We start from the raw sequence: 18,960 nt of genomic DNA on the forward strand, positions 1-18,960 counted from the left end.
CCCGAGTAACGATATTCGAATACTCGAACAGTAACATTCAAATACCAATATCAAATACTCGAGTAACGATATTCGAATACTCGAATACTCGAATACTCGATTACTCGAAGTTCGTAGAAATCAAATACCCGTAAAATATTCCGCTAGTTGTAGTACTCCGGGCCGGAAATCGAACGCGAAATTGGTAAAAAAACGCGGCAATTCTTCTGTCACGTTCGTTCGATCGCGATCGTTGCGAAAATCGGCCAGATACGTGGTGATGCAGGAGTGGCGGCGTACGCAGGGGTGTCGTCGCGTCGCGACGCTGGACATTCGAAACGCGCAGTCCTCTGGCGGGAGCACACGAAGATTGACGGCCCAGGACGTGCGAGAGAGAGCCGGCTATCGACGTTGTTCACAAGGTGCGCGCGAAACGGTTACGTGTAAATACGTACTCTCGAAAAAGTGTGAAAATAAGAGGAAAGAAGAAAAGAAATAAACGACGAAAAGTAAAAAAGAACCGTATCGTAGAAATTAGAATTCGATTCGTGAATTCAGCGTGCTTTTAGAGGGGAGGGGAGCGGAGAACGCGACAAGTCGAGGGACGATCTCGAAGAATGTACTTGAAGCGAATCGCGCGCGACCTAGCCGGTCGTATCTTACATCGAAGCGTCAACCTGACACTCTACTCGTCGATTTTTGGTCTTCTCTCGTTTCTAAATACCGGACGAAAAATACAAACGCTGCGTGCTACGAGCAAATGCAAGGTTTCCAGAATTTCGTAAGAGAACGGAACCTCGCGATCGTTTTCTCGATGTGTGCTCGCGAGCTCTTATCGCGTATCTACGAGTTTTCCTAACCTCGTCGCGAAGAAATTCTTCTTCTATCGTTTGATACTCGTCGATTCTTCGTTTCGAGATTCAATTCGCGAGTTCTATGGCAGGTTATCGAATTTCTCGCGTAGCTACACCTTAAGAGCTCGACGGAGAGATTATCAATCGCATCTATTCGATATCCGAGTTCTTTTCGCGACGAGAAAATTTGGAAAATTAATTTCTTCGAAGAAGATTGTGAATTTAGGAGAAATACGAAATGTGATTGTTTTTACCACGTGTGCAGTTTATTTTTGTCGCGTTCGGCGGATCACGAGTTCGATTCGGCGTTACAAGTTTTACGAAATCTACTCGGTCCACTGTACGATATTTTGAACGATCTCGAAGGAACCGGTAATTTCTGTATTTCTTTTGCTCAAAATGTGGGTAAACGGAGTCGAGGCATAGATTCTTTTACCATAATTATTTATTTCATTTGTTCCTCAATGTGTCGGCCATTTACCGATCCTCGTTTAGAATACAATACGATGTAAACTAAATAAGACTTGAAAAAACATCTTGAGAGAAAAAAAATGATTTAATGGTTCCTTTACGTTCTGTCTTATAATTTTGCATATTATACTATACGTTAAAATCCGTGTTACTTATAACGAATAATACACGACGATAGTCGAAACGAACCTACTCGAGCATATTATTTACACGTTTCGACCTCGATTCTAGGTTTTCTTCGATAAGTGAAAAATTGATTCGTCCAGAAAGGTGTATGCAAAAATGAATTTTTCACGGACGAGAAGATCGTAAATAGTTCTCACGAGTGTTATACCGAATCTCGTAATTGCGCTCTTTAAACCGACGAATCTGCGCATTTGGTTTTACATTGTCCACGAAGGAAATGCCAAAGAACCAGTTATGTGTTTTGCACGGGAACAGAATCGATTTATCGGAACGACTTCCACTCGAGACATTCGAAGAATCGCGAAATCGATCGAATGGACTTTACAAACTTTTCACCGGGTATATGAAAAAATATTTCCCCCTTTGTTTCGAGGCTCGATGTATTTTCGATTTCTTTCTCCCAATTTACCGAGCACGTTGTAAATCCCGAACACGTTATGAATACGTTTTGTGATTTTCCTAGTGCATTACAATGATGAAGCCCATGAAATTAGGAATCATCGGTGGCTGTATGCTCGCTTTTGGCGTTCTATTCTGTGCGGTGATTTTTCCTCCGTTTCTCAGGTCGCAGATCAAAAAGGTGAGCAGAAATCTATACATTAGGTTTTATCGAACGACAAAACTTATCGAACAGTACTGTTCAATGTAGTACTGTTCAATGTAGTATTGTTTAATGTAGTACTGTTCAAAGTAGTACTGTTCAAAGCAGTACTGTTCAAAGTAGTACTATTCAATGTAGTATTGTTCAATGTAGTATTGTTCAATGTAGTACTGTTCAATGTAGTACTGTTCAATGTAGTACTGTTCGATATAGTACTGTTCAATGCAGTCCTGTTCAATGTAGTAATGTTCAATGTAGTACTCTTTAATGTAGTACTGTACGATGCAGTACTGTTCAATGTAGTACTGTTCAATGTAGTACTGTTCAATGTAGTACTATTCAGTGTAGTACTGTTCGATGTAGTACTGTTCAATATAGTAATGTTCAATGTAGTATTGTTCAATGTAGTACTGTTCAGTGAAGTACTGTTCAATGTAGTACTGTTCAATGTAGTACTGTTCAATGTAGTACTATTCAGTGTAGTACTGTTCAATGTAGTACTGTTCAATGTAGTACTGTTCAATGTAGTACTATTCAATGTCGTTTTTATCAAACGACAAAACTTATCGAACAACTTATTACTTACCATTAGAAACATTATAACTCTGAGCTGTCTACTATTGGCCCACGCGTGTAAAAATTACCATTTTTGTCATTATTCCAATCCTCGGAAACCATTACCGAAAGAACAAAGGAGAATAAGGTGTAACCATTAACATTGAATTCTAAAATACTAATTGCATATATGTATATATGTGGGTTCCCTTTAATTCGCAACATGTAATGCAATTTTTTTACTCGAATATTTAATAGCCGGTAGTGCAATCAAGATGTTACATACGTTCTCACGTGCAATTGTAATCATCTTCGCGATAAACACCTGCGAACGCCATTAGCATTACTTTCAATTTTTTCACAATCGTCTCTAACCCGCCATTATCTCGGTAGCAGAGCAGTACTTTTCTTTCTGTAATTGTCGCTTCATGTCGTGTCCATTGTGTTTTTCATTTGCTTTCAACTTTTCGTGAATGTTCCTATTGCTTATCATCGTGTCAACACTGGACTCTCGCACGTCAGCGACTTTTTTCCGCGATTCAGAAAACGACGAGATATAAAAATAATAGACATTTTTGTAAGGCACATCGATAAAGTGATCATTTATGACACGGTAACGCGTCATTTCGATAAATCGCGGTTTTCGACCAACGAATCGCGAAATTACGTGTTCCAAGGACACCGATGACACGATGACAAAAACGTAAAAACGATGACACGACATCGCGTTTCCGTTTATGACTGAATCGACGAGTCGAAAAACAACATTTCGTGATATTTGAAAGAACAGATGCGTTCGTTACACTCAAGGGACAACCTGAAAAACTAGTATAGGATACTTCTTTCGCACTGTTCTCGATCCCAATGTGTAGGTATACTTTTTTAGATACAACCTAAAGATTATTTAGAAATGGTTAATTTTTAACCTGTATCGTTCTCTGACTCGTCGATTCAATTTTATTAAATTTTCGAGCTTTTTGCTGTCAATCATTTTGGAGAAAATTAGAGGTACGGGGGTGGGGAGAATTTATCTTTCTGTTCTCTGTCCTGGTTAAGTTATTGTAAGTGTACGTGTATATATTTTTACTGTTCGTCGACTGACCATAATGTCACAATAAAATGGAATTCCAAACTGAGAGATTTGAAATTCCAGCAAGTCGCGTTGAAAGATGGTTCCGAGATGCGCGAATTATGGTCGAATTTTCCCCTTCCGCTCGACTTCAAAATTTATCTCTTCAACGTGACGAATCCAGCCGAAATCACAGCAGGAGAGAAACCGATACTTCAAGAAGTGGGGCCATTTTTTTACGAGTAAGTGTTTTTCGATTTGGATACTTCGATGGAACAGTTACTATTTAAAGATTCGTTTATTCAATTATTCTCTATTTAACAACCTTTACAACGAGCCACCGTGTTTAGAGCGATCTTTCGTAAGGAATTGTATTTTGAGAAAATGTGGTAAAAAGAGATTAATATTTTTACCTCTTCGAATAGGAATACCTTCTTTGATTATAATCGGTGCCTATAGGGCCCTAACCCTTTGCCTACGATCGGTGCCTATAGGCCTTTAACCTTTTCGCTACGATCAGTGTCTATAAGTGTTCAGTCAATTGATCGCGTGCGTCAAACGCCTATAGGCGTTCAACGAGTACGCATTCTCGATACGCGAGAAGATGTTCCGCACGCAGGGTAGGTTTCGCGTCAAGTGGTCCATAGTGAAAGGGTTGATGGCCATTGCGTCACGCGTGGTATTAGAAGATAGAGACTAAGAAGAGAAATGTAATAGAAATCGATGGATAAACGGTTCTCACGGTAACTATTGTTTGTATCTGGACGCAATTGATATTTCCAGCGAGTACAAGCAGAAAGTGAATCTGATCGATCGAGAGGAGGACGACAGCGTCGAGTATAATTTAAAAGCCACTTGGTACTTCAATCCTGCGCGAAGCAACGGCCTAACCGGTGAAGAGGAGCTCGTCGTGCCTCACGTTCTCATTCTCAGCGTGGTGAAAATCGCTCTGATGGAACAACCCGGGGCAATGGGGATCATCAGTGAGTGTGCATTATCTTCGTCACGTTTCGATTCTCCAAGCACATCGAATATATTCTCGTATTCGATCACAAGCGAAGGTCGACTTTACCTTACCCAAGAATACCTAAGGATTCTAAGGTGGGACGAGAGAAACGTTTTACTTATAGCTGACGAGCTACTTGCACCTCGCCTTGGGGGACACAATCAATTGGTCACTGTAACGCGTTCTTTAACTTTTATACGGTTTTCTACTCTTTTTCACCATTTCTTCGCGCATCCTTCAAACTCGTTCATTTGCGTTTTTATCTTCAATTATAATACACTTGAAGCTGAACGATAATCTAGTAATTTAAAAATTCTCGTTAGCTCTCTTGTTCGCCATGAGTCGGTTTTCGAGATAAGAATTGGATACCAAAATTTGTGGAAAATTTTTTTGAAAATTTTATCAAACATTGCACACGTTACATTGACCGAGAGGATCGAGTTATTTCAAAATTTGTTGAAAATATTTTTGCAAGTTTTATCAAACGTTACACACGTTACATCGACCGAGAGGATCGAGTTATTTAAAAATTTATTGAAAATTTTTTTGCAAGTTTTATCAAACGTTACACACGTTACATCGACCGAGAGGATCGAGTTATTTCAAAATTTGTTGAAAATTTTTTTGCAAGTTTTATCAAACGTTACACACGTTACATCGACCGAGAGGATCGAGTTATTTCAAAATTTGTTGAAAATATTTTTGCAAGTTTTATCAAACGTTACACACGTTACATCGACTGAGAGGATCGAGTTATTTCAAAATTTGTTGAAAATTTTTTTGCAAGTTTTATCAAACGTTACACACGTTACATCGATCGAGAAAATCGAGTTTCGTGGAAAATTATTTTTACAATTGGGTCTCGCGTTCCGGCTCGTTTTCATCGGGACAAGCACGCAGAAGTCGTGTAATGCGAGTCTCGCTCGCTGTTACTCCGTCTCTCTCGCTCCCGCTGCGTAACCGTTTATCGTAAGATCGTAGAGTTTCCTCACGTTCTCGGTGTTCCGTTTCCAGACAAAGGTATGGACAGCATTTTTAAAAAGCCAAGCTCGGTCTTCGTGAGAGCCAAAGCGAGGGATATACTTTTCGACGGTCTGATCATCGACTGCACGGTGAAAGATTTTGCTGGGTCCGCGATTTGTAGCGCTCTGAAGGAAAAAACTGATGTTTTGCTACCCGACGGCCAGGGACATTTTATGTTCTCCTTGTTCGGCCCGGTAGGTATCCATATTTTTCGTCATCGATCAGGTGTAATTGTCAGTGATCAGAAATTACGATTGGTGGGGAGGGAGTAACCGATTGGTGGGGATGTGTTTTCACATAAAATAAGAATTTCTACAATACCAGATCCAAGATTTTTTCATATATCTACGTAATATCGAAATAAAAATTATTAGATACAGGGAGGGAGGAATTTGTACAATTGCTCTCTTGTCTTCCCTAATACCTCTTTTATACAATAGTTGGGCTACCGATGATCAGTTCGAATTATTTCAAGTTACGTCGTATTGGGTTGTTTTATAAGTTGTATTTTTTTTCCAACTCAAATTTTTCACTTTCGCGAAATTAATCGAGTTTCGTGTTCCGCTTAGAAAAATGACAGCATTATGCCCGAACGTATACGCGTGTTACGTGGACTGAAAAATTACAAGGACGTCGGTCGTGTGACAGAGTTCGATGGCAAACCAGCGTTGACGATCTGGCCGGAGGATCATTGTAACGAGTTCAACGGGACAGATTCGACAATCTTTCCACCGTTGCTCACCGAAAACGACGACATCGTCTCCTTCAATCCAGATATTTGCAGAAGCCTGTCCGCGCATTATCAGCACAAGAGCAAAGTTAAAGGTACGACTAGTACCGCGTGGATATATTTATCGCGAAATGTTTTGCGAGAAAGTTGTAACGACAACGAACAAATGTTAATTAAACATTTAAAATAAAAATTAATGTTACTTGAATCGTAGAAAAATTATAAAAATTATTTTCAATTTTTTCCTAGGCGTCAACACGTTGCATTACACGGCTAATTTCGGAGACATGAGCACGAATTCCATGGAGAAGTGTTTCTGTCCTACATCGGACACCTGTTTGACGAAAAATTTGTACGATATGTACAAATGTTTAGGCGCGCCGTTTATCGGTTCTTTGCCTCACTTTCTCGGGTCGGAAGAGAAGTATCTGCAACTGGTCGATGGACTCAATCCAAACGAGGTTAGTTTTTCATTTTGTCAATAATCAAGTATTACATGAAAAGTAAACAAGTTGGAAAGTTTTAATTGCTCTTCGAAAAATAGAGGATAGTTTCTCGAATACAGCGGTACATAATTTGTTAATTGTTTTTGATTATAAATTAGCGTCAAAGTTTAAAAACGTACCGATACGTGTAGTTCCTCTGTACTATTTTTGTATTTTTACGAAAAGTTCTCTACCAAGAACGAAAACTGTACCTAAGATCGGATTCTATAGACATTTTTGAAGAAGAAACTTTCCGATAGAAGTAACACCGATAGAGGGGTTCAATGAGGCATGTGTTTCACTTTGTACAAACAATGTTCAACTTTCTTTTTAATACTTCAGGGTTCTGTCCTTCTTTCTCGTATATTTCTATGATTACCAATCACCAAAGTATAATGTACTTCTTGATCAATTTCAAATAACAGAAATTTTAATGATGCAATATTCTAAATGCGCAGCCAATTAGCTCGGTACTACTCGCGACGAAGAATTATCGTTCGTCGCGAGTAATACCGATTACCAGGTCTCACCACGTGGAGGTTGCTGCGAGCGGAGACCCGGAGAGAGATAGATGGAATCAAAGTTCCATCGATCTCCCTCGACACGCGATACAAACGAAGATACTAAATTAAAGAGATGGAAGGAATCAATGTTCTTTCGATCTCCTCGTTTAGTTCTGCCAAGCAATTACATTATGGAAAAATTAGGCAAAATTGGGAAAGACGCGACACGAACCGTGCAGTTGGTTCTACTAGGTTTATCCCGTTTCCCCTCCGTGGTTCCGACTCCAGAGAAAACGAGCGACGCCTACCACTCCCCTAGAGGAGTGCCCCGTTTCTCCATCTTTACGACGAGAGGGTCTTATTTTGGAGGCTTTCGCAGGGACCGGCAAAAATGCCTGCTCCTGTGCTCGCAACATGCCCCCTCTGGAAGCGGACACACCGGAAGAGACGGCGATAGACCGTTCGGACTACTTACACGGCCGGCCACTTGCTTGTACAAGAAGCAGTGGTGACCGGATCGAGGAACGAGGAAGCGAGCAAAATTAAGCTAAAGATTGGATAATTGCTTGGCAGATCACAGCCTTAAAACTAACTTATTCTAACTGCAGAGATAGAAGGAATCAATGTTCCTTCGATCTCCTCGTTTAATTCTGCCGAGCAATTACATTATGGAAAAATTAGGCAAAATTGGGAAGTACGCGACACGAACCGTGGAGTTGTTCCTACTAGGTCGGTCCCGTTTCCCCTCAGTGGGCCCGATTCTCAAGGATATGCGCGACGCCGTCCACTCCTCTAGAGGAGTGCCCCGTTTCTCCCAACTCCGCAGCCAGGAGCCACGCAGAGCGTGGACCTGACTCACGGAGGATGACGAAGAGAGGGTCTTATGATGGATCAAGGGCTTCCGCAGGGACCGGTGCGAACACCTGCCCCTGTGTTCGCAGCATATTCTCTCTCAAAGCGGACGCACCAGAAGAGACGGCGATCGAGCGTTCGGTCCACCTCCACGGCCGGTCACTTGCTTATGCAACAAGCAGAGGTGGCCGGACTGAGATACGAGCAAGCGAGCAAAAAGAAGCTAAAGATTGGATAATTGCTCGGCAGATCACAGATATTCGTACATGGTGACCTTAAAACTAACTTAGTCTATACTTGGAATTAACAGTCCCGCGAAGGATGCAATACATCAGTCCCCTTCGTTCTTCGTTTTTCGTTTTCCGATACATCTAAGAGAGTGTATCTAAGAGAAACCTAAAGTCAAGACATAATAGAAAATAGAAATGAAGTTGGTTAGTGGAAAAAAATAAACATGGAAAACAAGTAGAAATTAAAATCAGAGAACTAATGAAATGAATTAGACAAAGAAACAATTAAAAAAAAAAGAAAGGATTGAGAGAGTGGTCGCCAGTACTGACCACCGCCTACCGGCGGCCAGTACCGGTTACCAAGGTGGGGGGTCCGCCTTCCATAAACCTAAAACGAAGAGATCCGTCCACCTCGGAGGCTCCAGGAACGATGAAATTTTAAACAACCGGGGCTCCTTATATACCCATCGCAAGGTCACTTACCCCTACTTCGATTGTCTTTGTTCGATCTAACCGAATATTTCAAGAAATTGATCGCTTTTAGGCCATTATTTATACTAGGACATTCTTAATAATTGTTTAAACTATGTTCCCACCACGGTTGTTAATAATTATGATAAATAAACATCAAGATATAGCGAAATCTGTAAAGGGAAACGGTTTCGGTGAATGTTTGTGCACTCACGCGATTGTTATTAACATTTACGCATATTCCCAATATTAATCGAACAATGTGCATCTTATTTATGCATTACAAATGATTAAGTAACTTATAGAAATTGATTTTGATCGAGGCTCGATGTTAAAACGTGTTTCGTAAAGTTTTAAAGCATGGAAAGTAACAATTGTTCATTAGATACATTAATTTAACATTTGTTTAATTCTTATACTTTACACAATACGCATAAAAGTTGTATTTTTTACTTAAAAGCGCCGAAATTCAATTAATCGCTTTTCTAGATAGAAAAATCATCGCGATGAATAATTGTGAATCGATAATATTTATGTGTAGCCTTGAGAATGTCAGTTGGATCTCAACGAAAAATTCCTTCGTGAACAAAGAATATTTTCAACGAAATGATATTTTAAGCCATTATTTATACTAGGATAGTGTTAATAATTGTTTAGACTATGGTCCTACGACGGTTGTTAATAATTATGATAAACAAACATCAAGATATTGCGAAATCTGCGAAGGCGAACGGTTTCGGTGAATGTTTGTTCATTTCCGCGATTGTTACTAACATTTATATGTGTTCCCAATATTAATCGAACAATGTGCATATTATTTATGCATTAAAAATGATCGATTCGCCAACAACAATTAATGTTGATCGAGTTTCGAGGTATAAACGTTTTTCTTAATGTTTCAAAGCATTGAAAGTAACAATTGATAATTAGATACATTAATTTAACATTTGTTTAATTCTTATAATTTATACAATACTCGTAGAAGTTGCATTTTTTACATAAATGTGCCGAAATTCAATTAATGGCTTTTCTAGATAGAAAAATCATCGCGATGAATAATTGTGAATCGATAATATTTATGTGTAGCCTTGAGAATGTCAGTTGGATCTCAACGAAAAATTCCTTCGTGAACAAAGAATATTTCAACGAAATGATATTTTAAGCCATTATTTATACTAGGATAGTGTTAATAATTGTTTAGACTATGGTCCTACGACGGTTGTTAATAATTATGATAAACAAACATCAAGATATTGCGAAATCTGCGAAGGCGAACGGTTTCGGTGAATGTTTGTTCATTTCCGCGATTGTTACTAACATTTATATGTGTTCCCAATATTAATCGAACAATGTGCATATTATTTATGCATTAAAAATGATCGATTCGCCAACAACAATTAATGTTGATCGAGTTTCGAGGTATAAACGTTTTTCTTAATGTTTCAAAGCATTGAAAGTAACAATTGATAATTAGATACATTAATTTAACATTTGTTTAATTCTTATAATTTATACAATACTCGTAGAAGTTGCATTTTTTACATAAATGTGCCGAAATTCAATTAATGGCTTTTCTAGATAGAAAAATCATCGCGATGAATAATTGTGAATCGATAATATTTATGTGTAGCCTTGAGAATGTCAGTTGGATCTCAACGAAAAATTCCTTCGTGAACAAAGAATATTTCAACGAAATGATATTTTAAGCCATTATTTATACTAGGATAGTGTTAATAATTGTTTAGACTATGGTCCTACGACGGTTGTTAATAATTATGATAAACAAACATCAAGATATTGCGAAATCTGCGAAGGCGAACGGTTTCGGTGAATGTTTGTTCATTTCCGCGATTGTTACTAACATTTATATGTGTTCCCAATATTAATCGAACAATGTGCATATTATTTATGCATTAAAAATGATCGATTCGCCAACAACAATTAATGTTGATCGAGTTTCGAGGTATAAACGTTTTTCTTAATGTTTCAAAGCATTGAAAGTAACAATTGATAATTAGATACATTAATTTAACATTTGTTTAATTCTTATAATTTATACAATACTCGTAGAAGTTGCATTTTTTACATAAAAGTGCCGAAATTCAATTAATGGCTTTTCTAGATAGAAAAATCATCGCGATGAATAATTGTGAATCGATAATATTTATGTGTAGCCTTGAGAATGTCAGTTGGATCTCAACGAAAAATTCCTTCGTGAACAAAGAATATTTCAACGAAATGATATTTTAAGCCATTATTTATACTAGGATAGTGTTAATAATTGTTTAGACTATGGTCCTACGACGGTTGTTAATAATTATGATAAACAAACATCAAGATATTGCAAAATCTGCGAAGGCGAACGGTTTCGGTGAATGTTTGTTCATTTCCGCGATTGTTACTAACATTTATATGTGTTCCCAATATTAATCGAAGAATGTGCATATTATTTATGCATTAAAAATGATCGATTCGCCAACAACAATTAATGTTGATCGAGTTTCGAGGTATAAACGTTTTTCTTAATGTTTCAAAGCATTGAAAGTAACAATTGATAATTAGATACATTAATTTAACATTTGTTTAATTCTTATAATTTATACAATACTCGTAGAAGTTGCATTTTTTACATAAATGTGCCGAAATTCAATTAATGGCTTTTCTAGATAGAAAAATCATCGCGATGAATAATTGTGAATCGATAATATTTATGTGTAGCCTTGAGAATGTCAGTTGGATCTCAACGAAAAATTCCTTCGTGAACAAAGAATATTTTAACGAAATGATATTTTAAGCTATTATTTATACTAGGACAGTGTTAATAATTGTTTAAACTATGGTCCTACGACGGTTGTTAATAATTATGATAAATAAACATCAAGATATTGCAAAATCTACGAAGGCGAATGGCTTTAGCGAATGTTTATGTCTCTAGGCGATTGTTATAAACATTTTTGCACGTACTCAATATTGATCGAACAATGTGCATCTTATTTATGTATTGCAATTAATTAAGAAACTTACAGAAGTTGATTTTGATCGAGATTCGAAGTAAAAACGTGCATCGTAAAGTTTTTAAAACATGGAAAGTAATAATTGTCTATTTGCAACACTAATTTAACATTTGTTCAATTCTTATAATTTACACAATACGCGTACAAGGTGTATTTTTTACTTAAAAGTGCCGAAATTCAATTAATTGCTTTTCTAAATAGAAAAATCATCGCGATGAACGCTTGTGAATCGATATTCGATATGTGTAGCCTTGACAATGTCGGTTGGACCTCAATGATAACAATTACATCGCGAACGAAAAATACTTCAACGAAATAATGTTTTAATCCATTATTTATACCAGGACATTGTTAATAATTTTTTAAACCATGGTGCTACGACGGTTGTTAATAATTCTGATAAATGAACATCAAGATATTGCGAAATCTGCGAAGGGGAACGGTTTCAGTGAATTGTTGTTCATCCACGCAATTGTTATTGACATTTATACATTTTTCGAACATTTATGTTAGAGAATGCATCTTAATTATACATTGTAAATGATTGATTTGCCTATAGAAATTAAATTTGATCGAGAATTGAAGTAAAACGTGGTATTAATATGTTTCTCGATTTTCGATAAAAATTAATATTTGTAAAGTAATTAATGATTTATAATGCACAAATAAGATGCACATTGTAATGTTAATATTCGGAACGTGCGTAAATGTTAATAACAATCACGGAAATGAAAAAACATTTACCAAAACCGTTCCCCTTCGTAGATTTTGCAATATCTTGATGTTTATTTATCATAATCATTAACAACCGTCGTAGGACCATAGTTTAAACAATTATTAACACTGTCCTAGTATAAATAATGGCTTAAAATATCATTTCGTTGAAATATTCTTTATTCACGAAGGAATTTTTCGTTGAGATCCAACTGACATTCTCAAGGCTACACATAAATATTATCGATTCACAATTATTCATCGCGATGATTTTTCTATCTAGAAAAGCCATTAATTGAATTTCGGCACTTTTATGTAAAAAATGCAACTTCTACGAGTATTGTATAAATTATAAGAATTAAACAAATGTTAAATTAATGTATCTAATTATCAATTGTTACTTTCAATGCTTTGAAACATTAAGAAAAACGTTTATACCTCGAAACTCGATCAACATTAATTGTTGTTGGCGAATCGATCATTTTTAATGCATAAATAATATGCACATTGTTCGATTAATATTGGGAACACATATAAATGTTAGTAACAATCGCGGAAATGAACAAACATTCACCGAAACCGTTCGCCTTCGCAGATTTCGCAATATCTTGATGTTTGTTTATCATAATTATTAACAACCGTCGTAGGACCATAGTCTAAACAATTATTAACACTATCCTAGTATAAATAATGGCTTAAAATATCATTTCGTTGAAATATTCTTTGTTCACGAAGGAATTTTTCGTTGAGATCCAACTGACATTCTCAAGGCTACACATAAATATTATCGATTCACAATTATTCATCGCGATGATTTTTCTATCTAGAAAAGCCATTAATTGAATTTCGGCACATTTATGTAAAAAATGCAACTTCTACGAGTATTGTATAAATTATAAGAATTAAACAAATGTTAAATTAATGTATCTAATTATCAATTGTTACTTTCAATGCTTTGAAACATTAAGAAAAACGTTTATACCTCGAAACTCGATCAACATTAATTGTTGTTGGCGAATCGATCATTTTTAATGCATAAATAATATGCACATTCTTCGATTAATATTGGGAACACATATAAATGTTAGTAACAATCGCGGAAATGAACAAACATTCACCGAAACCGTTCGCCTTCGCAGATTTCGCAATATCTTGATGTTTGTTTATCATAATTATTAACAACCGTCGTAGGACCATAGTCTAAACAATTATTAACACTATCCTAGTATAAATAATGGCTTAAAATATCATTTCGTTGAAATATTCTTTGTTCACGAAGGAATTTTTCGTTGAGATCCAACTGACATTCTCAAGGCTACACATAAATATTATCGATTCACAATTATTCATCGCGATGATTTTTCTATCTAGAAAAGCCATTAATTGAATTTCGGCACATTTATGTAAAAAATGCAACTTCTACGAGTATTGTATAAATTATAAGAATTAAACAAATGTTAAATTAATGTATCTAATTATCAATTGTTACTTTCAATGCTTTGAAACATTAAGAAAAACGTTTATACCTCGAAACTCGATCAACATTAATTGTTGTTGGCGAATCGATCATTTTTAATGCATAAATAATATGCACATTGTTCGATTAATATTGGGAACACATATAAATGTTAGTAACAATCGCGGAAATGAACAAACATTCACCGAAACCGTTCGCCTTCGCAGATTTCGCAATATCTTGATGTTTGTTTATCATAATTATTAACAACCGTCGTAGGACCATAGTCTAAACAATTATTAACACTATCCTAGTATAAATAATGGCTTAAAATATCATTTCGTTGAAAATATTCTTTGTTCACGAAGGAATTTTTCGTTGAGATCCAACTGACATTCTCAAGGCTACACATAAATATTATCGATTCACAATTATTCATCGCGATGATTTTTCTATCTAGAAAAGCGATTAATTGAATTTCGGCGCTTTTAAGTAAAAAATACAACTTTTATGCGTATTGTGTAAAGTATAAGAATTAAACAAATGTTAAATTAATGTATCTAATGAACAATTGTTACTTTCCATGCTTTAAAACTTTACGAAACACGTTTTAACATCGAGCCTCGATCAAAATCAATTTCTATAAGTTACTTAATCATTTGTAATGTATAAATAAGATGCACATTGTTCGATTAATATTGGGAATATGCGTAAATGTTAATAACAATCGCGTGAGTGCACAAACATTCACCGAAACCGTTTCCCTTTACAGATTTCGCTATATCTTGATGTTTATTTATCATAATTATTAACAACCGTGGTGGGAACATAGTTTAAACAATTATTAAGAATGTCCTAGTATAAATAATGGCCTAAAAGCGATCAATTTCTTGAAATATTCGGTTAGATCGAACAAAGACAATCGAAGTAGGGGTAAGTGACCTTGCGATGGGTATATAAGGAGCCCCGGTTGTTTAAAATTTCATCGTTCCTGGAGCCTCCGAGGTGGACGGATCTCTTCGTTTTAGGTTTATGGAAGGCGGACCCCCCACCTTGGTAACCGGTACTGGCCGCCGGTAGGCGGTGGTCAGTACTGGCGACCACTCTCTCAATCCTTTCTTTTTTTTTTAATTGTTTCTTTGTCTAATTCATTTCATTTGTTCTCTGATTTTAATTTCTACTTGTTTTCCATGTTTATTTTTTTCCACTAACCAACTTCATTTCTATTTTCTATTATGTCTTGACTTTAGGTTTCTCTTAGATACACTCTCTTAGATGTATCGGAAAACGAAAAACGAAGAACGAAGGGGACTGATGTATTGCATCCTTCGCGGGACTGTTAATTCCAAGTATAGACTAAGTTAGTTTTAAGGTCACCATGTACGAATATCTGTGATCTGCCGAGCAATTATCCAATCTTTAGCTTCTTTTTGCTCGCTTGCTCGTATCTCAGTCCGGCCACCTCTGCTTGTTGCATAAGCAAGTGACCGGCCGTGGAGGTGGACCGAACGCTCGATCGCCGTCTCTTCTGGTGCGTCCGCTTTGAGAGAGAATATGCTGCGAACACAGGGGCAGGTGTTCGCACCGGTCCCTGCGGAAGCCCTTGATCCATCATAAGACCCTCTCTTCGTCATCCTCCGTGAGTCAGGTCCACGCTCTGCGTGGCTCCTGGCTGCGGAGTAGGGAGAAACGGGGCACTCCTCTAGAGGAGTGGACGGCGTCGCGCATGTCCTTGAGAATCGGGCCCACTGAGGGGAAACGGGACCGACCTAGTAGGAACAACTCCACGGTTCGTGTCGCGTACTTCCCAATTTTGCCTAATTTTTCCATAATGTAATTGCTCGGCAGAATTAAACGAGGAGATCGAAGGAACATTGATTCCTTCTATCTCTGCAGTTAGAATAAGTTAGTTTTAAGGCTGTGATCTGCCAAGCAATTATCCAATCTTTAGCTTAATTTTGCTCGCTTCCTCGTTCCTCGATCCGGTCACCACTGCTTCTTGTACAAGCAAGTGGCCGGCCGTGTAAGTAGTCCGAACGGTCTATCGCCGTCTCTTCCGGTGTGTCCGCTTCCAGAGGGGGCATGTTGCGAGCACAGGAGCAGGCATTTTTGCCGGTCCCTGCGAAAGCCTCCAAAATAAGACCCTCTCGTCGTAAAGATGGAGAAACGGGGCACTCCTCTAGGGGAGTCGTAGGCGTCGCTCGTTTTCTCTGGAGTCGGAACCACGGAGGGGAAACGGGATAGACCTAGTAGAACCAACTGCACGGTTCGTGTCGCGTCTTTCCCAATTTTGCCTAATTTTTCCATAATGTAATTGCTTGGCAGAACTAAACGAGGAGATCGAAAGAACATTGATTCCTTCCATCTCTTTGGTTTAGTATCTTCGTTTGTATCGCGTGTCGAGGGAGATCGATGGAACTTTGATTCCATCTATCTTTCTCCGGGTCTCCGCTCGCAGCAACCTCCACGTGGTGAGACCTGGTAATCGGTATTACTCGCGACGAACGATAATTCTTCGTCGCGGGTAGTACCGAGCTAATTGGCTGCGCATTTAGAATATTACATCATTGAAATTTCTGTTAATTGAAATTGATCAAGATGTACATTACACTTTGGTGATTGGTAACCACAGAAATATACGAGAAAGAAGGACAGAACCCTGAAGTATTAAAAAAAAAAGTTGAACATTATTGTTAGAAAGTGAATGGTTCATTGAATCTCTCCATTGGCGTTGGTTACGCATAGCCACGGCCCTGTCGAATCGAGACAAGTGTCCTGGTAATTGTTGTACGTATAAAGGAAATAAAATGTAAAATTGCAGGAGGAACACGATATCTCTATGGACTTCGAACCAATGACAGCTACTCCGTTGAGCGCGCACAAGAGACTGCAGTTCAGTATGTTTCTGCATCCGATTGAGAAGTTCAAGCTAATGAAGAAGTTCCCGGAGTGTTTGTTCCCCATCTTCTGGATCGAGGAAGGGATTTTGCTCGACGATCAGTTTGTGAAGAAATTGAAAACCGTGTTCATAGCGATTAAAATTGTCGGGTAAATATTTTACTCGAGTTTTCTTCTTACAGCGTGTGTTACAGGGTGATCCACTCAGGGGATGTCAAAAATGACCGAAGATACGATGTCTAGTATATTTTTTTAACAGTTTCGAAACTACACTACTTATTTATGTTTTTTTTTGTTTTTATTTTACGAGTCACCTTGCACAGAGAAAGATGCAATTACTATCGTGTTACGATTTTGATAGTAAGTGGGCGGAGCAAAGTGGCTGGGGACGGAGTAGTGATGTGGTGGGGATAGTTGCACGATGATCTTGAGCGATGATTTTAATTTAACTCTCACCCTTTGCGAATCGTCTCACACGACGAGTAATTAACACGTTTGCCAAACAGGGTCTTGAAGTGGCTTACGAGTGTCGCTGGTGCCGGTTTGATCGGAGGAGCTGCTGCGTTATATTTCAAGAACAAAGACAAGAATAAACTGGACATCACAAAGGTGTCGCCTCAGTCGAAAAACGGAAAAGATAACGAGGAGAAAAAATGGCCGCTAGAAATGAACATCAGCACGATACAGAGCGCAGCGGTACCCCCGAATCTCGATAGGAATTAAATATTTTTTCGTTCGATTTTAATTTTATTCAACATTCTGCAATTCGTACATCGTACGAAACCTCAGAGTGCAATAATTGATGTTCAAAGGACGATTGACGCGATGTTTATCTTATCTGTGACGACTGTGTCGAGAATAGATCTACGTACAATTCTATTTCGATTTTATTTAATAGGATCGGTTCAGCGGTGTACAAACATTGAAATTATAATACGTTAATTTATCGAAAAATTTTAAGTAAAAGGAGTTCAATGGAAATTGCTATATACGAACTAAGGACACGTTTTAACGTTCTATCGTGCGATAAGAAATAGTATATCAGTTAGTGTTGATTAAAGAACCGAGAAATAACAAGTTCGTAGAATTATCACGAGTAGTGGCGAAGAATTGAAAAATCGAAGGGAGAATGAACCTGATGTCCACACGTTTTGTAACACCTGAAGTATTATACAGCGCGTGGACCGTTCTCTAAATAAGCTTCGATGATCTATAGTACGAACGTGGAAAAATTACACATGAAACTGGCTGGTCCTATTCGTTCAAGGGCTATCTTTGTCATGCCTCGAGTAGTAGCCCCTGAACGAATAAGATCCAAACGCCATCTCTTCGTGTGAATACTATACACAGAATCATCTTAACCCAATCATATTTGAAATTTAAAAAAATTAATAAAATTTACGAGTGATGCAAATGCATCTGTCTAAATAAAAACACACGGCCAGGATTACTAGTTGGGTAACAACTTAGAAAAAATTTTTTTGTAAATTCTGTACATAATCTGTAAAGAAATATGTATTGGTTTATTTTTAATTGTTACTTTTACGTGGTTATAGTTTACGTGTAATTAAATATACGCTGGGCATGAAGGGGTTATACGAGAAGTATTCACACATAAGTACACTTATGGTCATTTTTTTCAAGGATACTTCCAAGTATCAATTATATTCAGAAAAAAAACGGATACAGTGCGTTTCTTCGATTGCAAAGTAGTATACGGAGCTGAAGAAATGGGTCCCGTGGTGTACCACGAGATATCGAGAACGATTCTCGATTCCAATTGGGTACTGTGATTTGATTATCGTACGTCTTGCTTAGCACTTGTAGGTTAGATAGCATTTTAAATTTAACACCGACCGATAG

General features: G+C 37.5%; 1 protein-coding gene across 1 annotated transcript; it reads left to right on the forward strand.

The window, feature by feature from the left end:
- Positions 1–596: 596 nt before the first annotated feature.
- LOC143152929 (sensory neuron membrane protein 1) lies at positions 597–17,820 on the forward strand. Its single transcript, XM_076323561.1, has 9 exons — positions 597–746; positions 1,954–2,070; positions 3,800–3,957; positions 4,499–4,698; positions 5,736–5,938; positions 6,314–6,569; positions 6,724–6,935; positions 17,021–17,247; positions 17,604–17,820. The coding sequence occupies exons 1-9, from the start codon at positions 597–599 to the stop codon at positions 17,818–17,820; spliced, it is 1,740 nt and encodes a 579-aa protein (XP_076179676.1).
- The last annotated feature ends 1,140 nt before the right edge of the window (positions 17,821–18,960 follow it).

The sequence above is a fragment of the Ptiloglossa arizonensis genome, chromosome 1, assembly GCF_051014685.1.
Source record: "Ptiloglossa arizonensis isolate GNS036 chromosome 1, iyPtiAriz1_principal, whole genome shotgun sequence".
NCBI lineage: Eukaryota > Metazoa > Arthropoda > Insecta > Hymenoptera > Colletidae > Ptiloglossa > Ptiloglossa arizonensis.

Excerpts from the sequence above, each read along its gene's own strand:
- LOC143152929 (XM_076323561.1), top strand. The coding sequence starts at position 597 with ATGTACTTGAAGCGAATCGCGCGCGACCTAGCCGGTCGTATCTTACAT. Across the intron at positions 3,958-4,498 it reads GTGGGGCCATTTTTTTACGA|CGAGTACAAGCAGAAAGTGA; the intron begins GTAAGTGTTTTT and ends TGATATTTCCAG. Across the intron at positions 17,248-17,603 it reads ATAGCGATTAAAATTGTCGG|GGTCTTGAAGTGGCTTACGA; the intron begins GTAAATATTTTA and ends TTTGCCAAACAG.